Here is an 18244-nt window from a genome sequence, read left to right on the forward strand (position 1 = left end):
AATATTTTTGAAAGTCTCTTCTGCTCACCAAGGCTGCATTTATTTAATTAAAAATACAGTAAAAACAGTAATATTGTGAAATATTATTAATATTTAAAATAATTGTTTTCTATGTGAATATATTTTACAAAGTAATTTATTCCTGTGGTCAAAGCTGAATTTTCAGCATCATTACTCCAGTCTTCATTGTCACATGATCCTTCAGAAATCATTCTGATATGATGATTTAATGCTCAAAAAACATTTCTGATTATTATCAATGTTGAAAACAGTTGTTGTTAAATAATTTCTTATTTCTTGGGCTTCATTTTTTGACTTTCTCTGTGTCTTGGGATCTTTCCATTTTGCACATCATGTACCTTTAGACAAAATAAGAAGTAGTAGTCCTTGGACACACAGACACTCTCACACATAACCAGAAGTTGATGACACACACACATTTACGCACATACATTTCTTATTTGTTATTATATTTTGTGAATTGCCATACATGGTAAGGTTTGATTCTTAAAGGGTTAGATCACCCAAAAATGAAAATTCTGTCATTAATTACTCACCCTCATGCCGTTCCACACCCGTAAGACCTTCATTAATCTTCGGAACACAAATTAAGATATTTTAGTTGAAATCCGATGGCTTCGTGAGGCCTCCATAGGGAGCAATGACACTTCCTCTCTCAAGATCCATAAAGGTACTAAAAACATATTTAAATCGGTTCATGCGAGTACAGTGGTTCAATATTAATATTATAAAGCGACGAGAATATTTTTGGAGCGCCAAAAAAACCAAAATAACGACTTATTTAGTGATAGCCAATTTCAAAACACTGCTCCATGAAGCATTGGAGCATAAGCTGTGCTGAGGCACAACACACTTACAGATAACTGTTCTGCATATGACTGCAAATGCAGGTTTCAAACAGAGATGGCGACAAAGAGGAAAAATCGCGGACTGCAGCTTTAAACTCTCTATTACTCTTTGGTCTATTTCTCTGAGAATTAGATCATTGTACCAGTCACACTGAGACATTTCAAATGATACCAAACATGACTGTAAATTCACTTGCATTGATACAGAACATAATTTTTTTTATATAATTATTCTGAATGAATTGAGTGAAGGGAAGAATGGGTAAAGGGAAGGAAGTGAGGGGAGAAGAAACAAATGAACTCAACTCTCCTCCAGTGGATTATTGTTACATGTGTAATATAAATGACACATTTTTGTTTCAAAACTATTTATTTCATGTCTGTCAGGATTATATAGTTGCCTTTTTGCTTCCATGTGTTTGTCACTTGTGTCTCCAGTTCAGTTTTTATTAATTTCAAGTTAGTTCCCTTAAGTTAATAAATACATTATTTATTAACTTAATATCTCTTCGTTCTTTTCACTGCAGGTACAAAAACAAATTGTGTTTGAGTACAAATACAGATCATTAGATGTTCTCTCTCTCTCGCTGTCTCTGTTTTATTACTAAAGGACATTTTATATCTTATCAAAAGGGGAGGATCTTCATGAGAAAGTGAAAGTTCAGTCTCTCACTTCCACTAAAATGGATCACGGATTTTCATGACATCACATCCCACTTCAGTTGTTTGATATATTGCCCTGTCTTCCTGTTTCAGTTGAAATTACGTCAACACACTGAATGCTCCACATTCCAAAACTCTTCAGTGGGCCTTTAATAAGGAATTGCAATAATTAAGGATTGCAATAAGTTATGAGAAACCAGGAAACAATTAAGTTGTACAATACGTACAGTTGTATATGGCCAACACCTTCACAGGAATGAGATTCAACCTGCTTAAACAGAGCCAATAAGTTTCATTTTCTAGGAAATCATGGATGATCATTCTTGAGACATTCTGAAAGACAAAAATCTTAGAATCTTAGAATGTCCTAGAATGTCAGAGTGAGTATATATATATATATATATATATATATATATATATATATATATACAGGGTGCGATTTTTGGGGGGACTTTTTTTTTTCTTGATCCTCTTTTCAGTGGTTCTGCTTGTTAACAACAGGTGTTCATCATTAATGCTCAATCATCACTTACATATTAACTTCATTATCTCACTGCAACACATCGTCAATGTTACTTTGTTAAGATAAAAAGACACACCCACAAAATGTATTTTAACAGTAACAATTTACAAAAACTTAACTTTTAACTTACAGTTTGTTACTGTTAAAATTGCTGTTTAGTTTACTGTAAAATTGAGTTTTGTGGGTCACCATTGTGCTGAAGAGTAGAGCCTGTGCTTAAGTTTGATGATGTTGCACGCTGTTTTATTTAACCGATGGTGACTGTGTACCTGCTGATGTAGTGAAAGTCTCTTTATTTGTAATATTTTTAGTAGATTAATAAAAAAAAAGTTTATAATAATTGTATGCTCATATTATTGACATAAAATAAATATGTTTGTAAATTTAAATGGCAGTTGGACAATTTGAGGCAGTTGGTAGTTCTTAAAGGGGAAAAATTAAAAATCTCTTTCTGTTTCAAGAAGTGCCTACTTTTGTTAAACTTTCATTTTCTCATGAAGATCCTCCCCTTTTAAGAAACTATAAAATGGGCACTGAAACAGGTGCATAATTACATTCACCTCCTGGTCAAAGATGGATCTGCAAATCTCAGTTTTTCTTCTCTTCATTCTTTGCACTGCAGGTACAAAGACAAATAATGTTTGTGATGTTTTTGATTACTATTACAGATCATAAGATGTTCTCTCTCACTGTCTCTGTTTTATTACTAAAGGACACTCTCTGAGCTGTTATGAGTGTAAGGGTCTGAATGGTTCTTGTGCAGATCAAAAGGTACAAACATGTCATAGTGGATATTCTCGGTGCATGAGTTCAACAGGAGTAACAAAATTTGGTAAGTCCAATATGATTGAAATTTACTGTTATATTTGACTGATTGACATTAAAGATGCTGCCACTATTTTCTGGAGCTGCAACAGAACAGATAGTCGTTTTTCTGGCAGTATTTATGATTTCAATCACAGAATAATGCGTATATATTTCTGATATTTAATTTATTTTCTTGATTTCTGTTTTTTTTTTAAATGTTTGAAGTGAGAAACATGCTACATTTTGACATATTTATAATTACATTTTCCATCAAAATAATGTACAGTTTAATTGGTCTTTCCTGTGTCATTCTTGTTTTTTAGGTGACACTAATATTAAAGTGAAGACTAAAGATTGTGCTTTTGCCTGTCAAAGTGGGTCCATGAACTTAGGATATATAAAAACAACTACTTCCTGCTGTGACACAGATGAGTGTAATCTCCAAGATGCTGCAGGTATTGTCCTTCAATGATCATGTGCAAATGACTTTATATCTTCTTTAAAGTAATTTTACTTCCAAATTACATTCAATCAGGAAATAAAACTGGCTTTCTGTCATGAACTGACTGAATGGAGCAGCTAAAGGAGATTTATTTTATACAGAAAATATTATTAAAATAATAATGCCTGTTTTCCTCCTGTAGATCCCTCTAACATCCCCAATGGAAGGACATGTTACTACTGTGATATTCAGAGCTGCTCAAACAAATTGATCTGTACAGGGGACGAAGACCTCTGCGTTCAAATAACATGTGAGTCTGAAAAAAGAAGAAGATTAAAGTCATGATCTTTTAAACTCTCTTAGGTTAAATCATTTGACACAGACCACATTTACCAATGCCCAGCTTAGACTGAATCAACCTCTTTTCTTTCTTTTCATCAGCAACTATTGGAGGCCAGTCAACGGTGCTAAAAGGCTGTGCCTCTAAATCACTTTGTGATGGCATAGAATATGATCTTGGTGTTGCGAGCATCTCATGTTGTGAGGGGAACCTGTGTAACAGTGCTCAGAGAGTCGACCAGAAATCTGAGCTTTAGAACAATTCACTGGTGAGTCAATTGTGCCGTGGATAACCTACTGAAGGAGACAGTTGTGTACTTTTACATGAGAGAAGGCATACGTCGCCACCACAGACGCGTGACACCAACGTCTGAGAAGTACGTCGCCACCACAAAAAATGAATCTTACTCTCGTATTTATATATATATATATATATATATATATATATATATATATATATATATATATATATATATAGCTTTTCATATCTTTTCTTTGTTATGTTTCTTATCAATCATTGTTAACTTTTTCTTTTACTTTCCTGTGTTCTGATGACATTGAATATATTCTTGATACATATTGTGTAGTCATTGTATACAAAGTTTATGTTATTAATGTCATCTACTGTTTACAAGCATAATAAAAATGTATTAAAACTATTCACTCACTTTTTCCTGGAGATTAATGACTATGTGCAAATTATACACATTTTTTTCTCACTATATTATTATAATATTTACTGTAATATTTATTTTCACATTTATCAGCAACAACTGTAAAGATGAACACAAATTCAGTAATTATAATCTATAAACATAATATTCTGGAATGTCGTTCTGAGCTTTTACTTTTGATATCTTAGGTTTAGGAAAACTGTGTGACTCATAGACGATCAAACTCAAGTGGATGCACAACACTACACCAACTTATTTCTTACATTTCTAATTATAACTAAAAAGAAATAGGAAAGAAGACTTTACTTTTACTACTTACCTTTTGTCATTTGCAAGATTTCCCTTCACCTGAATAACTGTTCTGTGTTTTGTTGTTTTTCTTGAAGTACTGGATTTTTGTAGTCTAATTAATTAAATGAAATGAGTTTGTTTCACTCAAATAATAATGAAAGTTCAATGTACTTAATAGAAAAAAGTTGCATGAACTCAAAATTTAATTGTAGCAAGGTGAACTTAATATGATTGAGTTGAGTTGCAGCAGATTTCTGATTCCCAGCATGCTTTGCATCAGACTGTATAAATAAATGTTGAAATTAAGTGTTATTTTGTGTTTTTTGGACAAGATTAATATAGGGAGTTAGTGTTTAATGTTATTATGTTGGGATTTACACGGGTTCTGTTATGTTAGTTTTGTAGGGTTATCATTGTGGTGAAGAGTAGAGCCTGTGGTTAGGTGAGGCTGTAAAACTTTTAAGACATTTAACCAAGATCTGAATGTGATGTTTTTGTAAATGAACTGTATGTAATTAACATTATGATGAGTGGGGCGAGGCTGTGGGAGCGAAGGGATTGTTAATGAGAGACACCTGTGCACCACACTGGCCTTGCTCTTCTTCCACAGCTCTCGGCCGCACCCCACTTGTCACAAAAACTTTAATTGTTAGTTCTTTACATTTAATCTCAACCATGCATCAAGAAATCACAGTTTGTGGGTTTAAAGGAAGAGAATAATAAATAGATCACTTTTGAGATGCGATTTCTAACTGAAAGTTGGTTAGTTGTTTAATATTCATATTCAGTAGTGTTTTCATGTTTTGAAATGTGTGCTAACACTGTTATCAAAAGCTTGTGAAACATTTGAGTATCTGTAACAGTAGCTTACAGTTAACCACACTTGAGCGACACACAGATCTCAACATTCAGCATGCAAACCACAACAATGGTGACAATAACATTTTGTTTAAAGTAAATTAAGTACTCTCTACAGTTATTTTTTTGTTAGTAGTACTCTCGTGTAAGTGAACTATACTAACAAAGCTTTTGTCAGTACAACATACTATTCCTCTTTCACTTTTGAAGAAAATGTAGAAACTGATTGCACATAGTTTTCTAAGTCTCCATAGCTTAAAATTGAAGATTAAAACCATGTTGAGAATTATAGTATTTAAGATGTTTGCAGAACACAATAAAACTGTTAAATGGAATTCCTCCAGTAATCTATTAAATCTTAAGTAAGATTAGTAAATATTCTAGAGTATGTTAACTAGAATTGACATTAAACTAACTATATATTTATTACTTCATTTACTTGGGAAGAGTTTGCTTTCTTTACTTTTAGCAGATTATTAACTTAAGTTTTCCCTTTAAGTTTGCTTTGCAAAAATAAGGCATTCGGTTTCCAAACCTTTTTTAAGTAAACTGAACTTGTTAGAATTTACAGTGAAATGTTTTGAGTATTCTGAACTTACTGAGTTTTACAGCGTACTTTTCCATTATTTTTTTTATTTAAATGCACTGGAGAGACGTGTTTGAATGTAGTAGCAGAGCTGAATCAGACAGTTATAGAAGTAACCAACCTTCTTAAAGTGATAGCTCTCACAAAAATGAAAATTCTGTCATCTTTTATTTACCCTCATGTCATTCAAAACCAGTATGACTGGAACACAGATATGTTCAACAAAAGAATGTAAATATCTGATTATATTTTACAATTCAATTTAATTAGAAAGGCTTTAGGGATTACCATTCAGTGAGGAGGATGAGAAGTTATTGAGAAACCAGGAAACAATTAAGTTGTACATTAGGTACAGTTGTATATGGCCAACATCTACACAGGAATGAGATTCAACCTGTTTAAACAGAGCCAATAAGTTTCATTTTCTCGGAAATCATGGATGATCATTCTTGAGACATTCTGAAAGACAAAATTCTTAGACTCTTAGAATGTCCTAGAACACAGAGTGAATACTGTCTTTAAGAAACAACTTAAAGACTATATTTTAAATATTTGTTTAATGGCATTTTTTATGAACGAAGGCCAGTATCACTGATAATGAAATTAGACATTCAGCATTACTGTATAACTAAAAGCTAAAAGCTAATCAACAATTATTAGGCTATAAAAAATAACACACATTTTCTCACAACTCTTTAAGGCAGTGGTCGCCAACCCGTCGATCACGATCTGGTCGATCTTTATCACTGTTCCAGTAGCTCGCGAAAATAACAGAAATATGAGTACAAAAATACATTACATTTCTCCAGTCTTTGTACTGTATTTTAGTATTTATTTTTATGTTATTTTCTGGAGACAGACAGATAAAGGTAAATAGCCCACATTATGTCTGAGTCTGTAAACGGCCGTTAACAAGAGGCCAGAGACGCTGAAGACGGACGAGAAGAGGAGAAAATTCTGTAGCAGGCAGAGCAGCTCACTGTTCACGATCTCGAAATATAGGAAGAAAATATAAATATTGAATTGGGGGTGAGGGATTAGGAATTCATCTCTAAAAGGAGATCAGTCTTCAGGAAGATTTCGATGGCAATGACATTTTATTTTCCTCTTACCTCCGAATAAAATAGAGGGTATGCACGTGACGTTACCGTCGACCGTTACTACCGCGGTCACGCCCACTGAGTGGCAAAAGACTGAAGAGGCTCACACACCTGACCCGAAGCTCAGCGCCTCGTCACGTCTTAAAATTCGAACGCATTGTTTTCTATGAGTGTACGCACACCGGCGGCGACATTCGGCGCCTGTCCGCGGCGCCCAGCTAGACTCAGAAAAAAAATTAAATAAAACAATGCGTTCGAATTTGAAAGACATTCGGCGCTTGTCGCGGCGCTGAGCTTCGCGTCCGGTGTGCGAGCCCCTTGAGCGGCAGCATTGGTTTTCAGCGTGAATGTCGCGAAAAACACACAAAACACATCCAAAACGGGAAAGAGCTTTGTGATTGACTGTACAAACAGCTTTGACACAAACCCATTTAAAAACTGCAGAAAGCAACAGGGAAAAAAGCAAATGGATCACTGCAATTCACAGAAACAGCTGGACTCCAGGCAGAGAAACATGGATTTGCAGTTATCATTTTGTGTCAAATTTTTGGATTTTGAGGTAAAATCATACCGTATATATTGTATTGTTATATATTATGTTGACAACTCATCAATTAAATATTTTCCATCTTATATTCTGCATAATTGGGTGTTTTTCAATAAACAACACTGACAAAAACTATACTATAAAACTATATATGTTTTAGGGCTGGACAATATGACGATATAACATTGATATAAGTGATTACGCGGATTTAAACCTACCTATATTGTAGTTATATAAAATATTCACAGGCAGATTTGCTTTATGTGTCTCCCCGGCGTTGAAATCAAGTAGCCTAAATATAAATGTCAGAAAACACGTCTCCTGGCTGCATGTCAATATCCATGGATTAGGTTTATTTGACAAGTTGTAAGAAACACTTTCGAGTCCAACCTTTAGTGTAATTCGTTTGTTTTACTCGCGTTTTCGCAGTTTCCCCTATTAAATCCAGTCACGCAGCAGCTTCTTTTGCCACTCAGTCCAGCTGAGGGAGCGCGTTTTCGGCGGGAAAGTGACGTCGATGCATACCCAGCTAATTATTAGTGCAGTTCAACTTTGTTTACAGCGGTAACCAAGGAAACACTGTATCACTGCTGCTCCATAAAAGCGCCACCTGCTGTCAGAGAGTGAATCTGCGTCTCATTCAGCCTGCTGTTTTTGTTTCATGCTTTTTTGTGTGTGTAGCATTTATAATTTCACAAAGATAAAGTCAGACCGTTCTGTTTTTGCTTTAAATCTTGAAATTAAATCTAATTCAAATAAAAAAACAACTGCTCATGCAACGTGCGTAGCATCTTTGTTTGGATTGTGATTAAAAAGCAGTGGTTCCCTCTAATTTGAAATGGCTATGTATTTTTGTTTATTATAATAATATTAATAATAAATATCTGCAACCAGTATCGGAATCGGCCAATTTGCTTGTAAAAATAAATAAATAAATCAGAATCTACAATGACCACGAAAAAAATATTAAATACAATCTGGGCTGTCTTTTTCTATCAAGTAGGCTAGATCTTGTCTTTCAAAAAGGTCGAGGTCAGGGATCTTGGGCTTAAAAAGGTTGGTGACCACTGCTTTAAGGTATTAGAGACGTTATTTAACTCATTTAACAAAGGTAGGTAACTAATGTTAACAAACGGAACCTTATGTGTTACATAAAATATACAATAAATTTGCTTCTTACTGTATTATTAGTTATTTTTGAAGCTATGTTCATAATAATGTTAATGGATGTTTACAAAAAATAAAAATAAAAAAATATTCTAGTAATCCAAAATGGTTGTAAAATGGAATAAAGTTACAGTACATTGGACTATAAAGAAGAAAATTTTTATTTCAGAAAACTCAAACTCATTTTTGAGACAAATAACTTATTTATTATTTAGTTTTTTCAGCTGAACAAGTAAAAGAATGGTGACAGAATATATACACCTCACTGTACTAAAAAAGAAAAATACAGGAGACCTTATGAAATAGTAAATGTGATTAAATAAACAGAAATTGATTCACTGTCCACTTAAGTGGTTGTTTTCAATAGCTCTGTACTGAAATATTACTCAAAAATAATAACTTAATGTATGAGTACTATAGGAGGCAAATATTTACTTATAAAACGTTTTGCATTTAATTAATTTATGTGTTGTTGGCCTGGTTTCACAGACAGGACTTAGATTAAGCAAGGGTTAGGCTTTAGTTCAATTAAGACATTTAAGTAGCTTTTAAAAACATGTCTTGGAAAAAAAAAAAAACATTACTGGTGTGTATCTTGAGACAAAACAATGGCAGTGACATATTTTAAAATATGCCAGTTGCTTTCAGTTAACAGCTCAAATATGCATTTTTTGTCTGGGACTAGACTTAAACCTTGTCTGTGAAACTGGGGATTGTGTATTTTTTTATTTTGGTAAATTCTTTGCTTAATTTATGTTTGTGCACCCTCTACAGGAGAAGAGGATAAAGTTGATAAATATGTAAGTGCAACTCAAGGCCAGAAGAGGGCGATGCTGGTGCAGCTGCATACAGTACAGTGTTTGTGCAACATGGACTTTTGCCAAGACAAAAAGAATTAGTTTAAGGTGACAAATCTTTATATCTCTTAATATAATATAAATGTGCAGTAAAGAATGTTTGTATGTTTGTTTGTAAATTTATTTTTGTATTTATTTATTTTAGCCATCCATATGCATTACCCTAAACATGGGCACCTGAATATTATACTCATGTGCTTCTGTTTATATTAATTCAGATTAAATAATTCAAGTTGGCAAAGAGTAAGTCCTCACTTTGCTTTCTGTCTTCTAAGAAGGTCATTGAGGTTCAGGTCTGCTTGATGCAGGCTAGTCAAGATCTTTCACAATTCATTTAAATTTTAAGCAATGAAAGCTCAATAACATCAACCCTTACTAACGCACTCTTTAAATAACAACAACAACAACAACAAAATACAGGGTGTATGATAGAGCCCTAAATGTCAAAGATCAGGGGCCTCATTTATAAAGCGTATGTACACACAGATTTGATCTTAGAGTGCGCGTACGCTTAAATTCACGCCAACGCTCATATTGATCAAAACGGTCTTTGACGTGGGAAAGTGCTTAGATCCAGGTCAGAGTCTGTCTGAGCAGACGTACACACTTTTCCTGGTCAGATTACTGCAGGTTTTTGGAAATCTAAGGTATTCCTGCAGCTCGCCAAAGATTTGGACGATGACTGGTGATCTTTTATATGTAAATGACATTAATTAGGTGTCGTTTAAAATGTGGAGAACTGAAACCATTCAGCTGTGTGCAAGTTCAAGGTCATTTGCGATTACGCACATCTGAGAAATGATCAGATCAAATTTAGGAAGGTTTCTGTGCAACAATTTATAAATGAGCAGAGGTGGAAAGTCCAGGGGTCAGGAAGTAAAAGTCCTGCCATATTTTTATTCCACCCACTGAAGCGGTGTTAAAGTTAATGAGATAAATAAGTGATTAATTGAGTGATGATTGAGCATTATTGAAGACACCTGATGATAACAAGCAGAATCACCAAAGGAGAAAATCACAATTTTTAAGACACCATCACAGAGATCAGGGTTTGCTTTAGTTGAGCTCTTGATCCTTCACTTTTTAATATCAAAATTTATTTGGGTTGTTGTAATTGAGTTATAACAACCAGACAAGCAAAGAGAAAAGATGATCAGGTGGTGTTGGTTATGTTTTCACATAATCATTATTTGATCTGAATCACTGAACTCATTTAGAGCCCAATCTCTGAGTTAACATTATTGATTACAGCAGCACTGTGATTCTACAGCAGAAAATCAGCTTCTTCAGTATAATCCAAAAGATTTAGTAGATTTAGAGTAGCCTATCTGTTCAAAAGGAAATAATAACATATAATCATTACATTGTATTTTTTTCTAGTGTAGTCTGTGGTATATTTGTAAAATACATACAAAAAGAAGTATCTCTATCAGTTCTGTGTCCAGAGATCAGGCCCTTTAAAAAATCCAATTCTTCACATTGCAGAGTAGATTCAGTGTGTGATCAGCTCTGTCATTTTATAACATCTTGTCATTTTTTTTGCTATTATTTATAATGTTTTGTCAAATTGGCTTAAGTAGACCTATTTATTCCAATGTTATTTCTGTCATCAAACTGTCATTTTCTCATGAAGATCCTCCCCTTTTGATAAGATATAAACTAAGCACTGTAAGAGGCACGCTGTTTCATTCTCCTGATCAAAGATGGATCTGCTAATCTCAGTTTTTTTCTCTTCATTATTTTCACTGCAGGTACAAAGACAAATAGCTTAAATTGTTACAGCTACAAATACAGATCCCCAATCTCTTGCACTGTCTCTGTTTTATTACTACAGGACACTCTCTGAGATGTTATGAGTCCGATGGTCTGGAGGGTTCTTGTGCAGATCAAACGATACAAACATGTCCCAGTGGATCTTCTCAGTGCATGAGTACAACAGCTGTGACACAAGTTGGTAAGTCCAGTGTGGTTTATTGAAATTTATTGTAAATTTCAGTGATGGAGATGCTGCTATAATTTACTGATGCTGCAACAGAAGAATTTGAAGAATTGGGTGAGACGTTATGGATTTGTGTTCACTGTTGTGAGAATATTATGAGGCATAGTTTCAAGAAATGTGTTTAAGCAATCAGGAAAAACTGTAATGCAATGCAGATTTCAAAGCAGCTTTAAAATAGTTGCAAATTAAAATATCTTACAAGCCAATAGTGTCATTATACAGCTCAGGTCAGTTCAGTGTTGATTCAGTTCAGTTCAATAACTGTAAAATTCAATAATTGTGCATACACACTATACTGTACATACAGTGTATTTATGCACATAAATGTATGTGTGACAACTTCCTGTGCACAGTGAACAAGAAAAAGACACAATATATAGTGTTGTACATTTTACACATCCATGTGTGTAGTTTGGGATGTGCATGGCTGCAGAACCTGATTTTGCTGAGTTCAACATGTTCCTGGGTCAACATTTTTGTTGATCCTGGAACAACATTCAAATCAACCAATCAGATTTGAGGGACAAGTTTACAGATGATCTCAAATTTAGGCTTAAAATCATGAATTGGTGCTTCTACATCAGTGTTATTAAAATATTTTGAATGAAGGGTTTGCTTTTGCAACTACACAGTCACCATCTGTTAAATAAAACAACATGCAGCACATCACCAATGTCTCTGGATCTTCTCCTGAACCTAAGCTCAGGCTCTACTCTTCAGCACAATGGTGACCCACAAAAGTCAATTTTACAGTAAACTACTGGCAACAGTGTTGCCAGTACATAACTTTTTTTTTTTTAACTTACAGTTTGTTATTGTTAAAATACATTTTGCGGGTGTGTCTTTTTATCTTACACCTTTAACCCTTTCGACCCCACAGGAACATCCTCTAGTTCCCACATTACAGAGTAAAAGCAGGAACACATCAAGCCAATGACGACGAACTAGTGACAACGAAAGCAGACTGCGGGGTTGGCTCACGTCGGCAGCGTCTGGGTCCAAAGTTGCCCTGACACACCAAACCGATGCTCGACAGCCCAGTAGCATGTCGGTTTTGCACCTGCGCAAGACAAAATGTCTTTCTGTACCAGCAGGTGGCAGTAGCTGAACAGCCAATCAGAATGATCAGATGGCCCAACGGACGATGAGCTCAGATGCCGATTCATGTTGAATCAGCCGGAAAATAGCCAACGAGGACCAAGTTCAGACCGTCGGCTTGGTGTATTCCTGCCTTAAAAGTAACATTGACGCTTTGTTGCAGTGAGATAATTAAAGGGATAGTTCACCCAAAAATGAAAATTTGATGTTTATCTGCTTACCCCCAGTGCATCCAAGATGTAGGTGACTTTGTTTCTTCAGTAGAACACAAATGACTATTTTTAACTGCAACCGTTGCCGTCAGTTTTATAATGGCAGTGGACTGGAATTCGAACAATAAGAGTAGAAAACACTTCCATAGACAAATCCAAATTAAACTCTGCGGATCGTGACGACACATTGATGTCCTAAGACACGAAACAATCGGTTTGTGCAAGAAACCGAACAGTATTTATATCATTTTTTACCTCTAAAACACCACTATGACCAACTGCGCTCTGCACTCATTTAGTGAGGTCTGATCACGCTATGACAACGGCAGTGATGTCTTGCGCTTATACTTCAATGAGAGCGAGACATCACTGCTGCTGTCAGAGCGCGATCAGACCTCACTAACCGAATGCTGAACGCAGTTGGACATAGTGGTGTTTTAGAGGTAAAAAATGATATAAATACAGTTCAGTTTCTCGCACAAACCGATTGTTTCGTGTCTTAGAACATCAATGTGTCGTCACGAGCCGCAGGGTTTAATTTGGATTTGTCTATGGAAGTGTTTTTGACTCTTATTGTTCGAGTTCCCATCCACTCTTATTATAAGACTGACAGACGGCAATGGTTGCAGTTAAAAAGTCACCTTTCTCAGACTGAAGAAACAAAGTCACCTACATCTTGGATGTGCTAGGGGTAAGCAGATAAACATCAAATTTTCATTTTTGGGTGAACTATCCCTTTAAGTTAAAGGTCCCATTTTTCGTGGTTTTTTGAAGCTTTGATTGTGTTTATAGTGTGCAATATAACGTGTTCATGTTTCGCGTGTAAAAAAAACACAGTATTTTTCACATAATTTACTTATCTGTATACCGCTGTTTCCACTGTCATAAAAACGGGCTGATGACTTCCTTGTTCTATGAAGTCCCTCCTTCAGAAATACGTAACGAGTTCTGATTGTGCCAGCGGTTCCTGTGTTGTGATTCGACAGCAGTTTAGCGCATCTTGCCCGGAAAGGTCACGCCTCTTACCATAACGTGGAGATGCATGCACTCAGTATTGTTGTAAACATGTCTTTAATTTTACCCTATCAATTTGAGCCGGAATCAGACCCGGTGATTGGACTGCGGGATGAAAATAACAGCGTTTCGACGACATGGCGACAAACACACTCTACAAACGCAACTCTTGTGTATTCCTGTGGGCGGAGGTTAGTCAAAAAACTGTTTTAGTGACGTCATTAAAGAAGGAAGTAGAGGGATGTAGTCCAAACTGGCCGTTCGATGTAGGCGACTTCTGTTAAATAAAATATCTCACTTGGCATTGAACTTTGAGCTTTAAAATTTTACAGATTTTATTTATACTCTAACAACAACATTACACACTAACTAAAGTTTGAAACATGGGATCACGAAGAACAGGACCTTTAATATGTAAGTGATTATTGAGCATTATTGATGAACACCTGCTGTTAACAAGCAGAGCAACTGAAAAGAGGAACAAGAACAGTAAAAACAAACATAAACACAAGAACTAAAATTCTCTTTTACATTACCATACTTATTACTGACCAGTTTAACTTTATTTTTACAGAACATCGTATTGAGAATCAACATAATTTTATATGTTGATGTTTTATTGAAAATGTTTGGTTTGATGTCACCATTGAGGAGATCGGTGTTTGTTTTAGTTGAGCTCTTGACCCATGACTTTTAATACAGATTTAATCAGTAATTTATTTTTTTCTCTGGCTGCTTAAACTACTTTTGATAGCTGCATTTGCTATGGCAGAAACAAATGTGGAGAAAAAAATCATTGCGTGGTGATAGTTATGTGTTGATGAAGATATAACCATCACTCTGTTAAACTACAACAAGTGTTCCAACAACAATCAATTAAAAAGATTTTTTTTGCAACATTAAATTTTTGAATGTCACCATTGTTGAGATTCATATTATGATTGTTGATGTCTCTGCTGTGCAAGTTATGCACGAGCTCAAATATTTTATGCATTATACAACTTCAGAATCCTTATAAGTAACTGAAACATTGCTGTTCTTATGCTGTTGAATCACAGACATATGAATAAATACAAAATGCTCATTAAATCAAAGACTAGACACAGAAAAAGACCAGTGAATTAAACAAGTCCAAGATCATTACAACATCATCAAAAAACAGCCAAAAAACCTGATCAACTTCATGTTGACATAACAAATGTATTTTATAAACACTCAGTTACAGCAGCCAGAAGAAACTAACGTTAAAGAGTCAAGAGCCCAACTAAAGCAGACACTGGTCACCACGATGGTAACTGCAAAATTCAATAACTTTTTATTTTCAATAAAAAATCAACATCCAAATCTGTTAATCAACAAGATTCTCAACAAGAACTTCTGTACATGTATGAAAGAAATAATGTCAAACTGGTTTGTGAACTGGTTTCACATTCTTTGTGGCTGAAGTCAGTTGTAGTTCTTGAGTTTCTGCTCGTCTCTTTTTTCTGGTCTTGTTTCTCTGTCCTTCAGTGATTCTGCTAATCAGGTGTTCATAAAGTTTTTGAATTCACTCACTTCTTTTCATTCACTCTGTCAAGTGGACTATATTAGTGAACTAATGTAGGGAATAGTGAATGAGGGTATAGGGTGTGATTTAGAACACAGCCTCTGAGTGTCGACTTTGAGCGATGTTAACTCACAGTATATTCCTGTATGCTATTTTCTCGAAGATGACAAATATTACCCAGAATGCAGTTTTTTTCTACAGTATATTACTGTTTTAATGGAAAATGATTTGTTACTGTCCGAATTTGGCTGTTTTTCTACAGCAAGGTCTAACAGCAAGGTGTGTGTGTGTGTGTGTGTGTGTGTGTGTGTGTGTGTGTGTGTGTGTGTGTGTGTGTTCTTCAAAGGGAAAAATTTAAAATTTCAAGAAGTGCCTACTTTTGTTGAACTTTCATTTTCTCATGAAGATCCTCCCATTTTGAGAAACTATAAAATGGGGACTGAAACAGGTGCATAATTACATTCTCCTCCTGATCAAAGATGGATCTGCAAATCTCAGTTTTTCTTCTCTTCATTCTTTTCACTGCAGGTACAAAGACAAACAGTGTTTGTGATGTTTTTGATTACTAATACAGATCATTCGATGTTCTCTCTCACTGTCTCTGTTTCATTACTAAAGGACACTCTCTCAGCTGTTATGAGTGCAAGAGTGTGACGGGTTGTGCAGATCAGAAGTTAAAAACATGTCCTAGTGGATTTTCTCAGTGCTCGAGTTCAACAGCTGTGGTACAATTTGGTAAGTCCAATATGATTGAAATTTACTGTTATATTTGACTGATTGACTGATTAAAGATGCTGCCACTATTTTCTGGTGCTGCGACAGAACAGATACTCATTTTTCTGGCAGAATTTATGATTTCAATCACAGAATAATATTTCTGATATTTAATTTATTTTCTCTCAGATTGTTATGATTTTCTGTTTTAAAAAAATGTTTGAAGTGAGAAACATGCTACATTTTTACACATTTAGAATTGATTTTTTTAATCAAAATAAGGTGCAGTTGAACTGGTCTTTCCTGTGTTATTCGTGTTTTTAGGTTACTTTAGTACTAAAGTGAAGATTAAAGATTGTATTGCTGCCTGTCCAAGTGGGTCCATGAACTTTGGATTTATAAAGTTGACTACTTCCTGCTGTGACACAGACGAGTGTAACGTCCGAGATGCTCGAGGTATTGTCCTTCAATGATCATGTGCAAATGACTATCTTCTTTAAAGTCATTTTACTTCCAAAGGTCATTTAATCAGGAAATAAAACAGGGTGCGGCTTTCTGTCATGAACTGACTGAATGGAGCAGTTAAAGGAGATTTATTTTAGACAGAAAATATTATTAAAATAATAATACCTGTTTTCCTCCTGTAGATCCCTCTAACATCCCCAATGGAAGGAAATGTTACTCCTGTGATATTCAGAGCTGCTCAAACAAATTGATCTGTACAGGGGACGAAGACCACTGCATTACAGCAACAGGTGAGAATCTGGAAAAGGAAGAAGATTAAAGTCATGATCTTTTAAACTCTCTTAGGTTTAACATTTGACACAGATCACATATATCAATTTTACAGCTTAGCCTGAATCAACCTCTGTTTTCTTTCTTTTCACCAGGGACTTTTGGAGGCCGGTCAATGGTGGTAAAAGGCTGTGCCTCTAAGTCAGTTTGTGATGGCATACAATTTGATCTTGGTGTTGCGAGCGTCTCATGTTGTGAGGGGAACCTGTGTAACAGTGTCGACCAGAGATGGGAGTTCTAGCACAATTCAATGGAGAGTGAATCAAGCTGTGGATAACCTACTGAAAGAGACAGTCCTGTACTTTTACGTGAGAGAAGGCATACGTCGCCACCACAGACGCGAGACACCAACGTCTGAGAAGTACGTCGCCACCACAAAAAATGAATCTCTCATTTTTTTTTATAGATTTTCATATCTTTCCTTTGTTATGTTTCTTATCAATCATTGTTAACTTTTTCTTTTACTGTCCTGCGCTCTGATGACATTGAATATATTCATTGAATATATTCTTCTTATATTCTTACATATTTTGTAGCTATTATATACAAAATTGTATGTTATTAATGTATGTTATCTACTGTTTACAAACATAATAAAAAAAAATATTAAAACTATTCACTAACTTTCTCCTGGAGATTAAGGACTATGTGCAAATTTTACCATCAGAGTTGCAATTTTATCTCACTATATTATTATAATATTTACTGTAATAGGCCTATTTATTTTTACAATTTTTAACAACTTTAAAGATGAACACAAATTCAGTAATTATAATCTATAAACACAATATTCTGGAATGTCATTCTGAGCTTTTACTTTTGCTGTCTTAGGTTTAGGAAAACTGTGTGACTCATAATAGACGATCAAACTCAAGTGGATGCACAACACTACACTAACTTATTTCTTACATTTCTAATTATTACTAAAAAGAAATAAGAAAGAAGACTTTACTTTTATTACTTACATTTTGTCATTTGCAAGATTTTCCTTCACCTGAATAACTGTTCTGTGTTTTGTTGTTTTTCTTGAAGTAAAGAACTGGATTTTTGTAGGCTGGATCTTATCATTACAAGCGTTTACTATAAAGACTTGGAAAATATACAAAATAGAGACTCAGTGTTGTTAAACAATATTTGATATTT

General features: G+C 34.8%; 2 protein-coding genes across 2 annotated transcripts; both read left to right on the forward strand.

Annotated features, from left to right (window-relative positions):
* Window positions 1–2571: 2571 nt before the first annotated feature.
* Window positions 2572–4083, forward strand: LOC125253268 (phospholipase A2 inhibitor and Ly6/PLAUR domain-containing protein-like). The gene is made up of 5 exons (XM_048167184.1): window positions 2572–2677; window positions 2768–2887; window positions 3186–3317; window positions 3507–3614; window positions 3746–4083. Exons 1-5 carry the CDS (start codon window positions 2629–2631, stop codon window positions 3898–3900), a joined length of 564 nt encoding a protein of 187 aa, XP_048023141.1. The 5' UTR covers window positions 2572–2628; the 3' UTR covers window positions 3901–4083.
* An 11893-nt stretch (window positions 4084–15976) lies between these two features.
* On the forward strand, window positions 15977–17716 carry LOC125253269 (urokinase plasminogen activator surface receptor-like). Its single transcript, XM_048167186.1, has 5 exons — window positions 15977–16120; window positions 16211–16327; window positions 16631–16762; window positions 16954–17061; window positions 17197–17716. Exons 1-5 carry the CDS (start codon window positions 16072–16074, stop codon window positions 17340–17342), a joined length of 552 nt encoding a protein of 183 aa, XP_048023143.1. The 5' UTR covers window positions 15977–16071; the 3' UTR covers window positions 17343–17716.
* Window positions 17717–18244: the final 528 nt, after the last annotated feature.

Source organism: Megalobrama amblycephala, linkage group LG18 (assembly GCF_018812025.1).
Source record: "Megalobrama amblycephala isolate DHTTF-2021 linkage group LG18, ASM1881202v1, whole genome shotgun sequence".
Taxonomy (NCBI): domain Eukaryota; kingdom Metazoa; phylum Chordata; class Actinopteri; order Cypriniformes; family Xenocyprididae; genus Megalobrama; species Megalobrama amblycephala.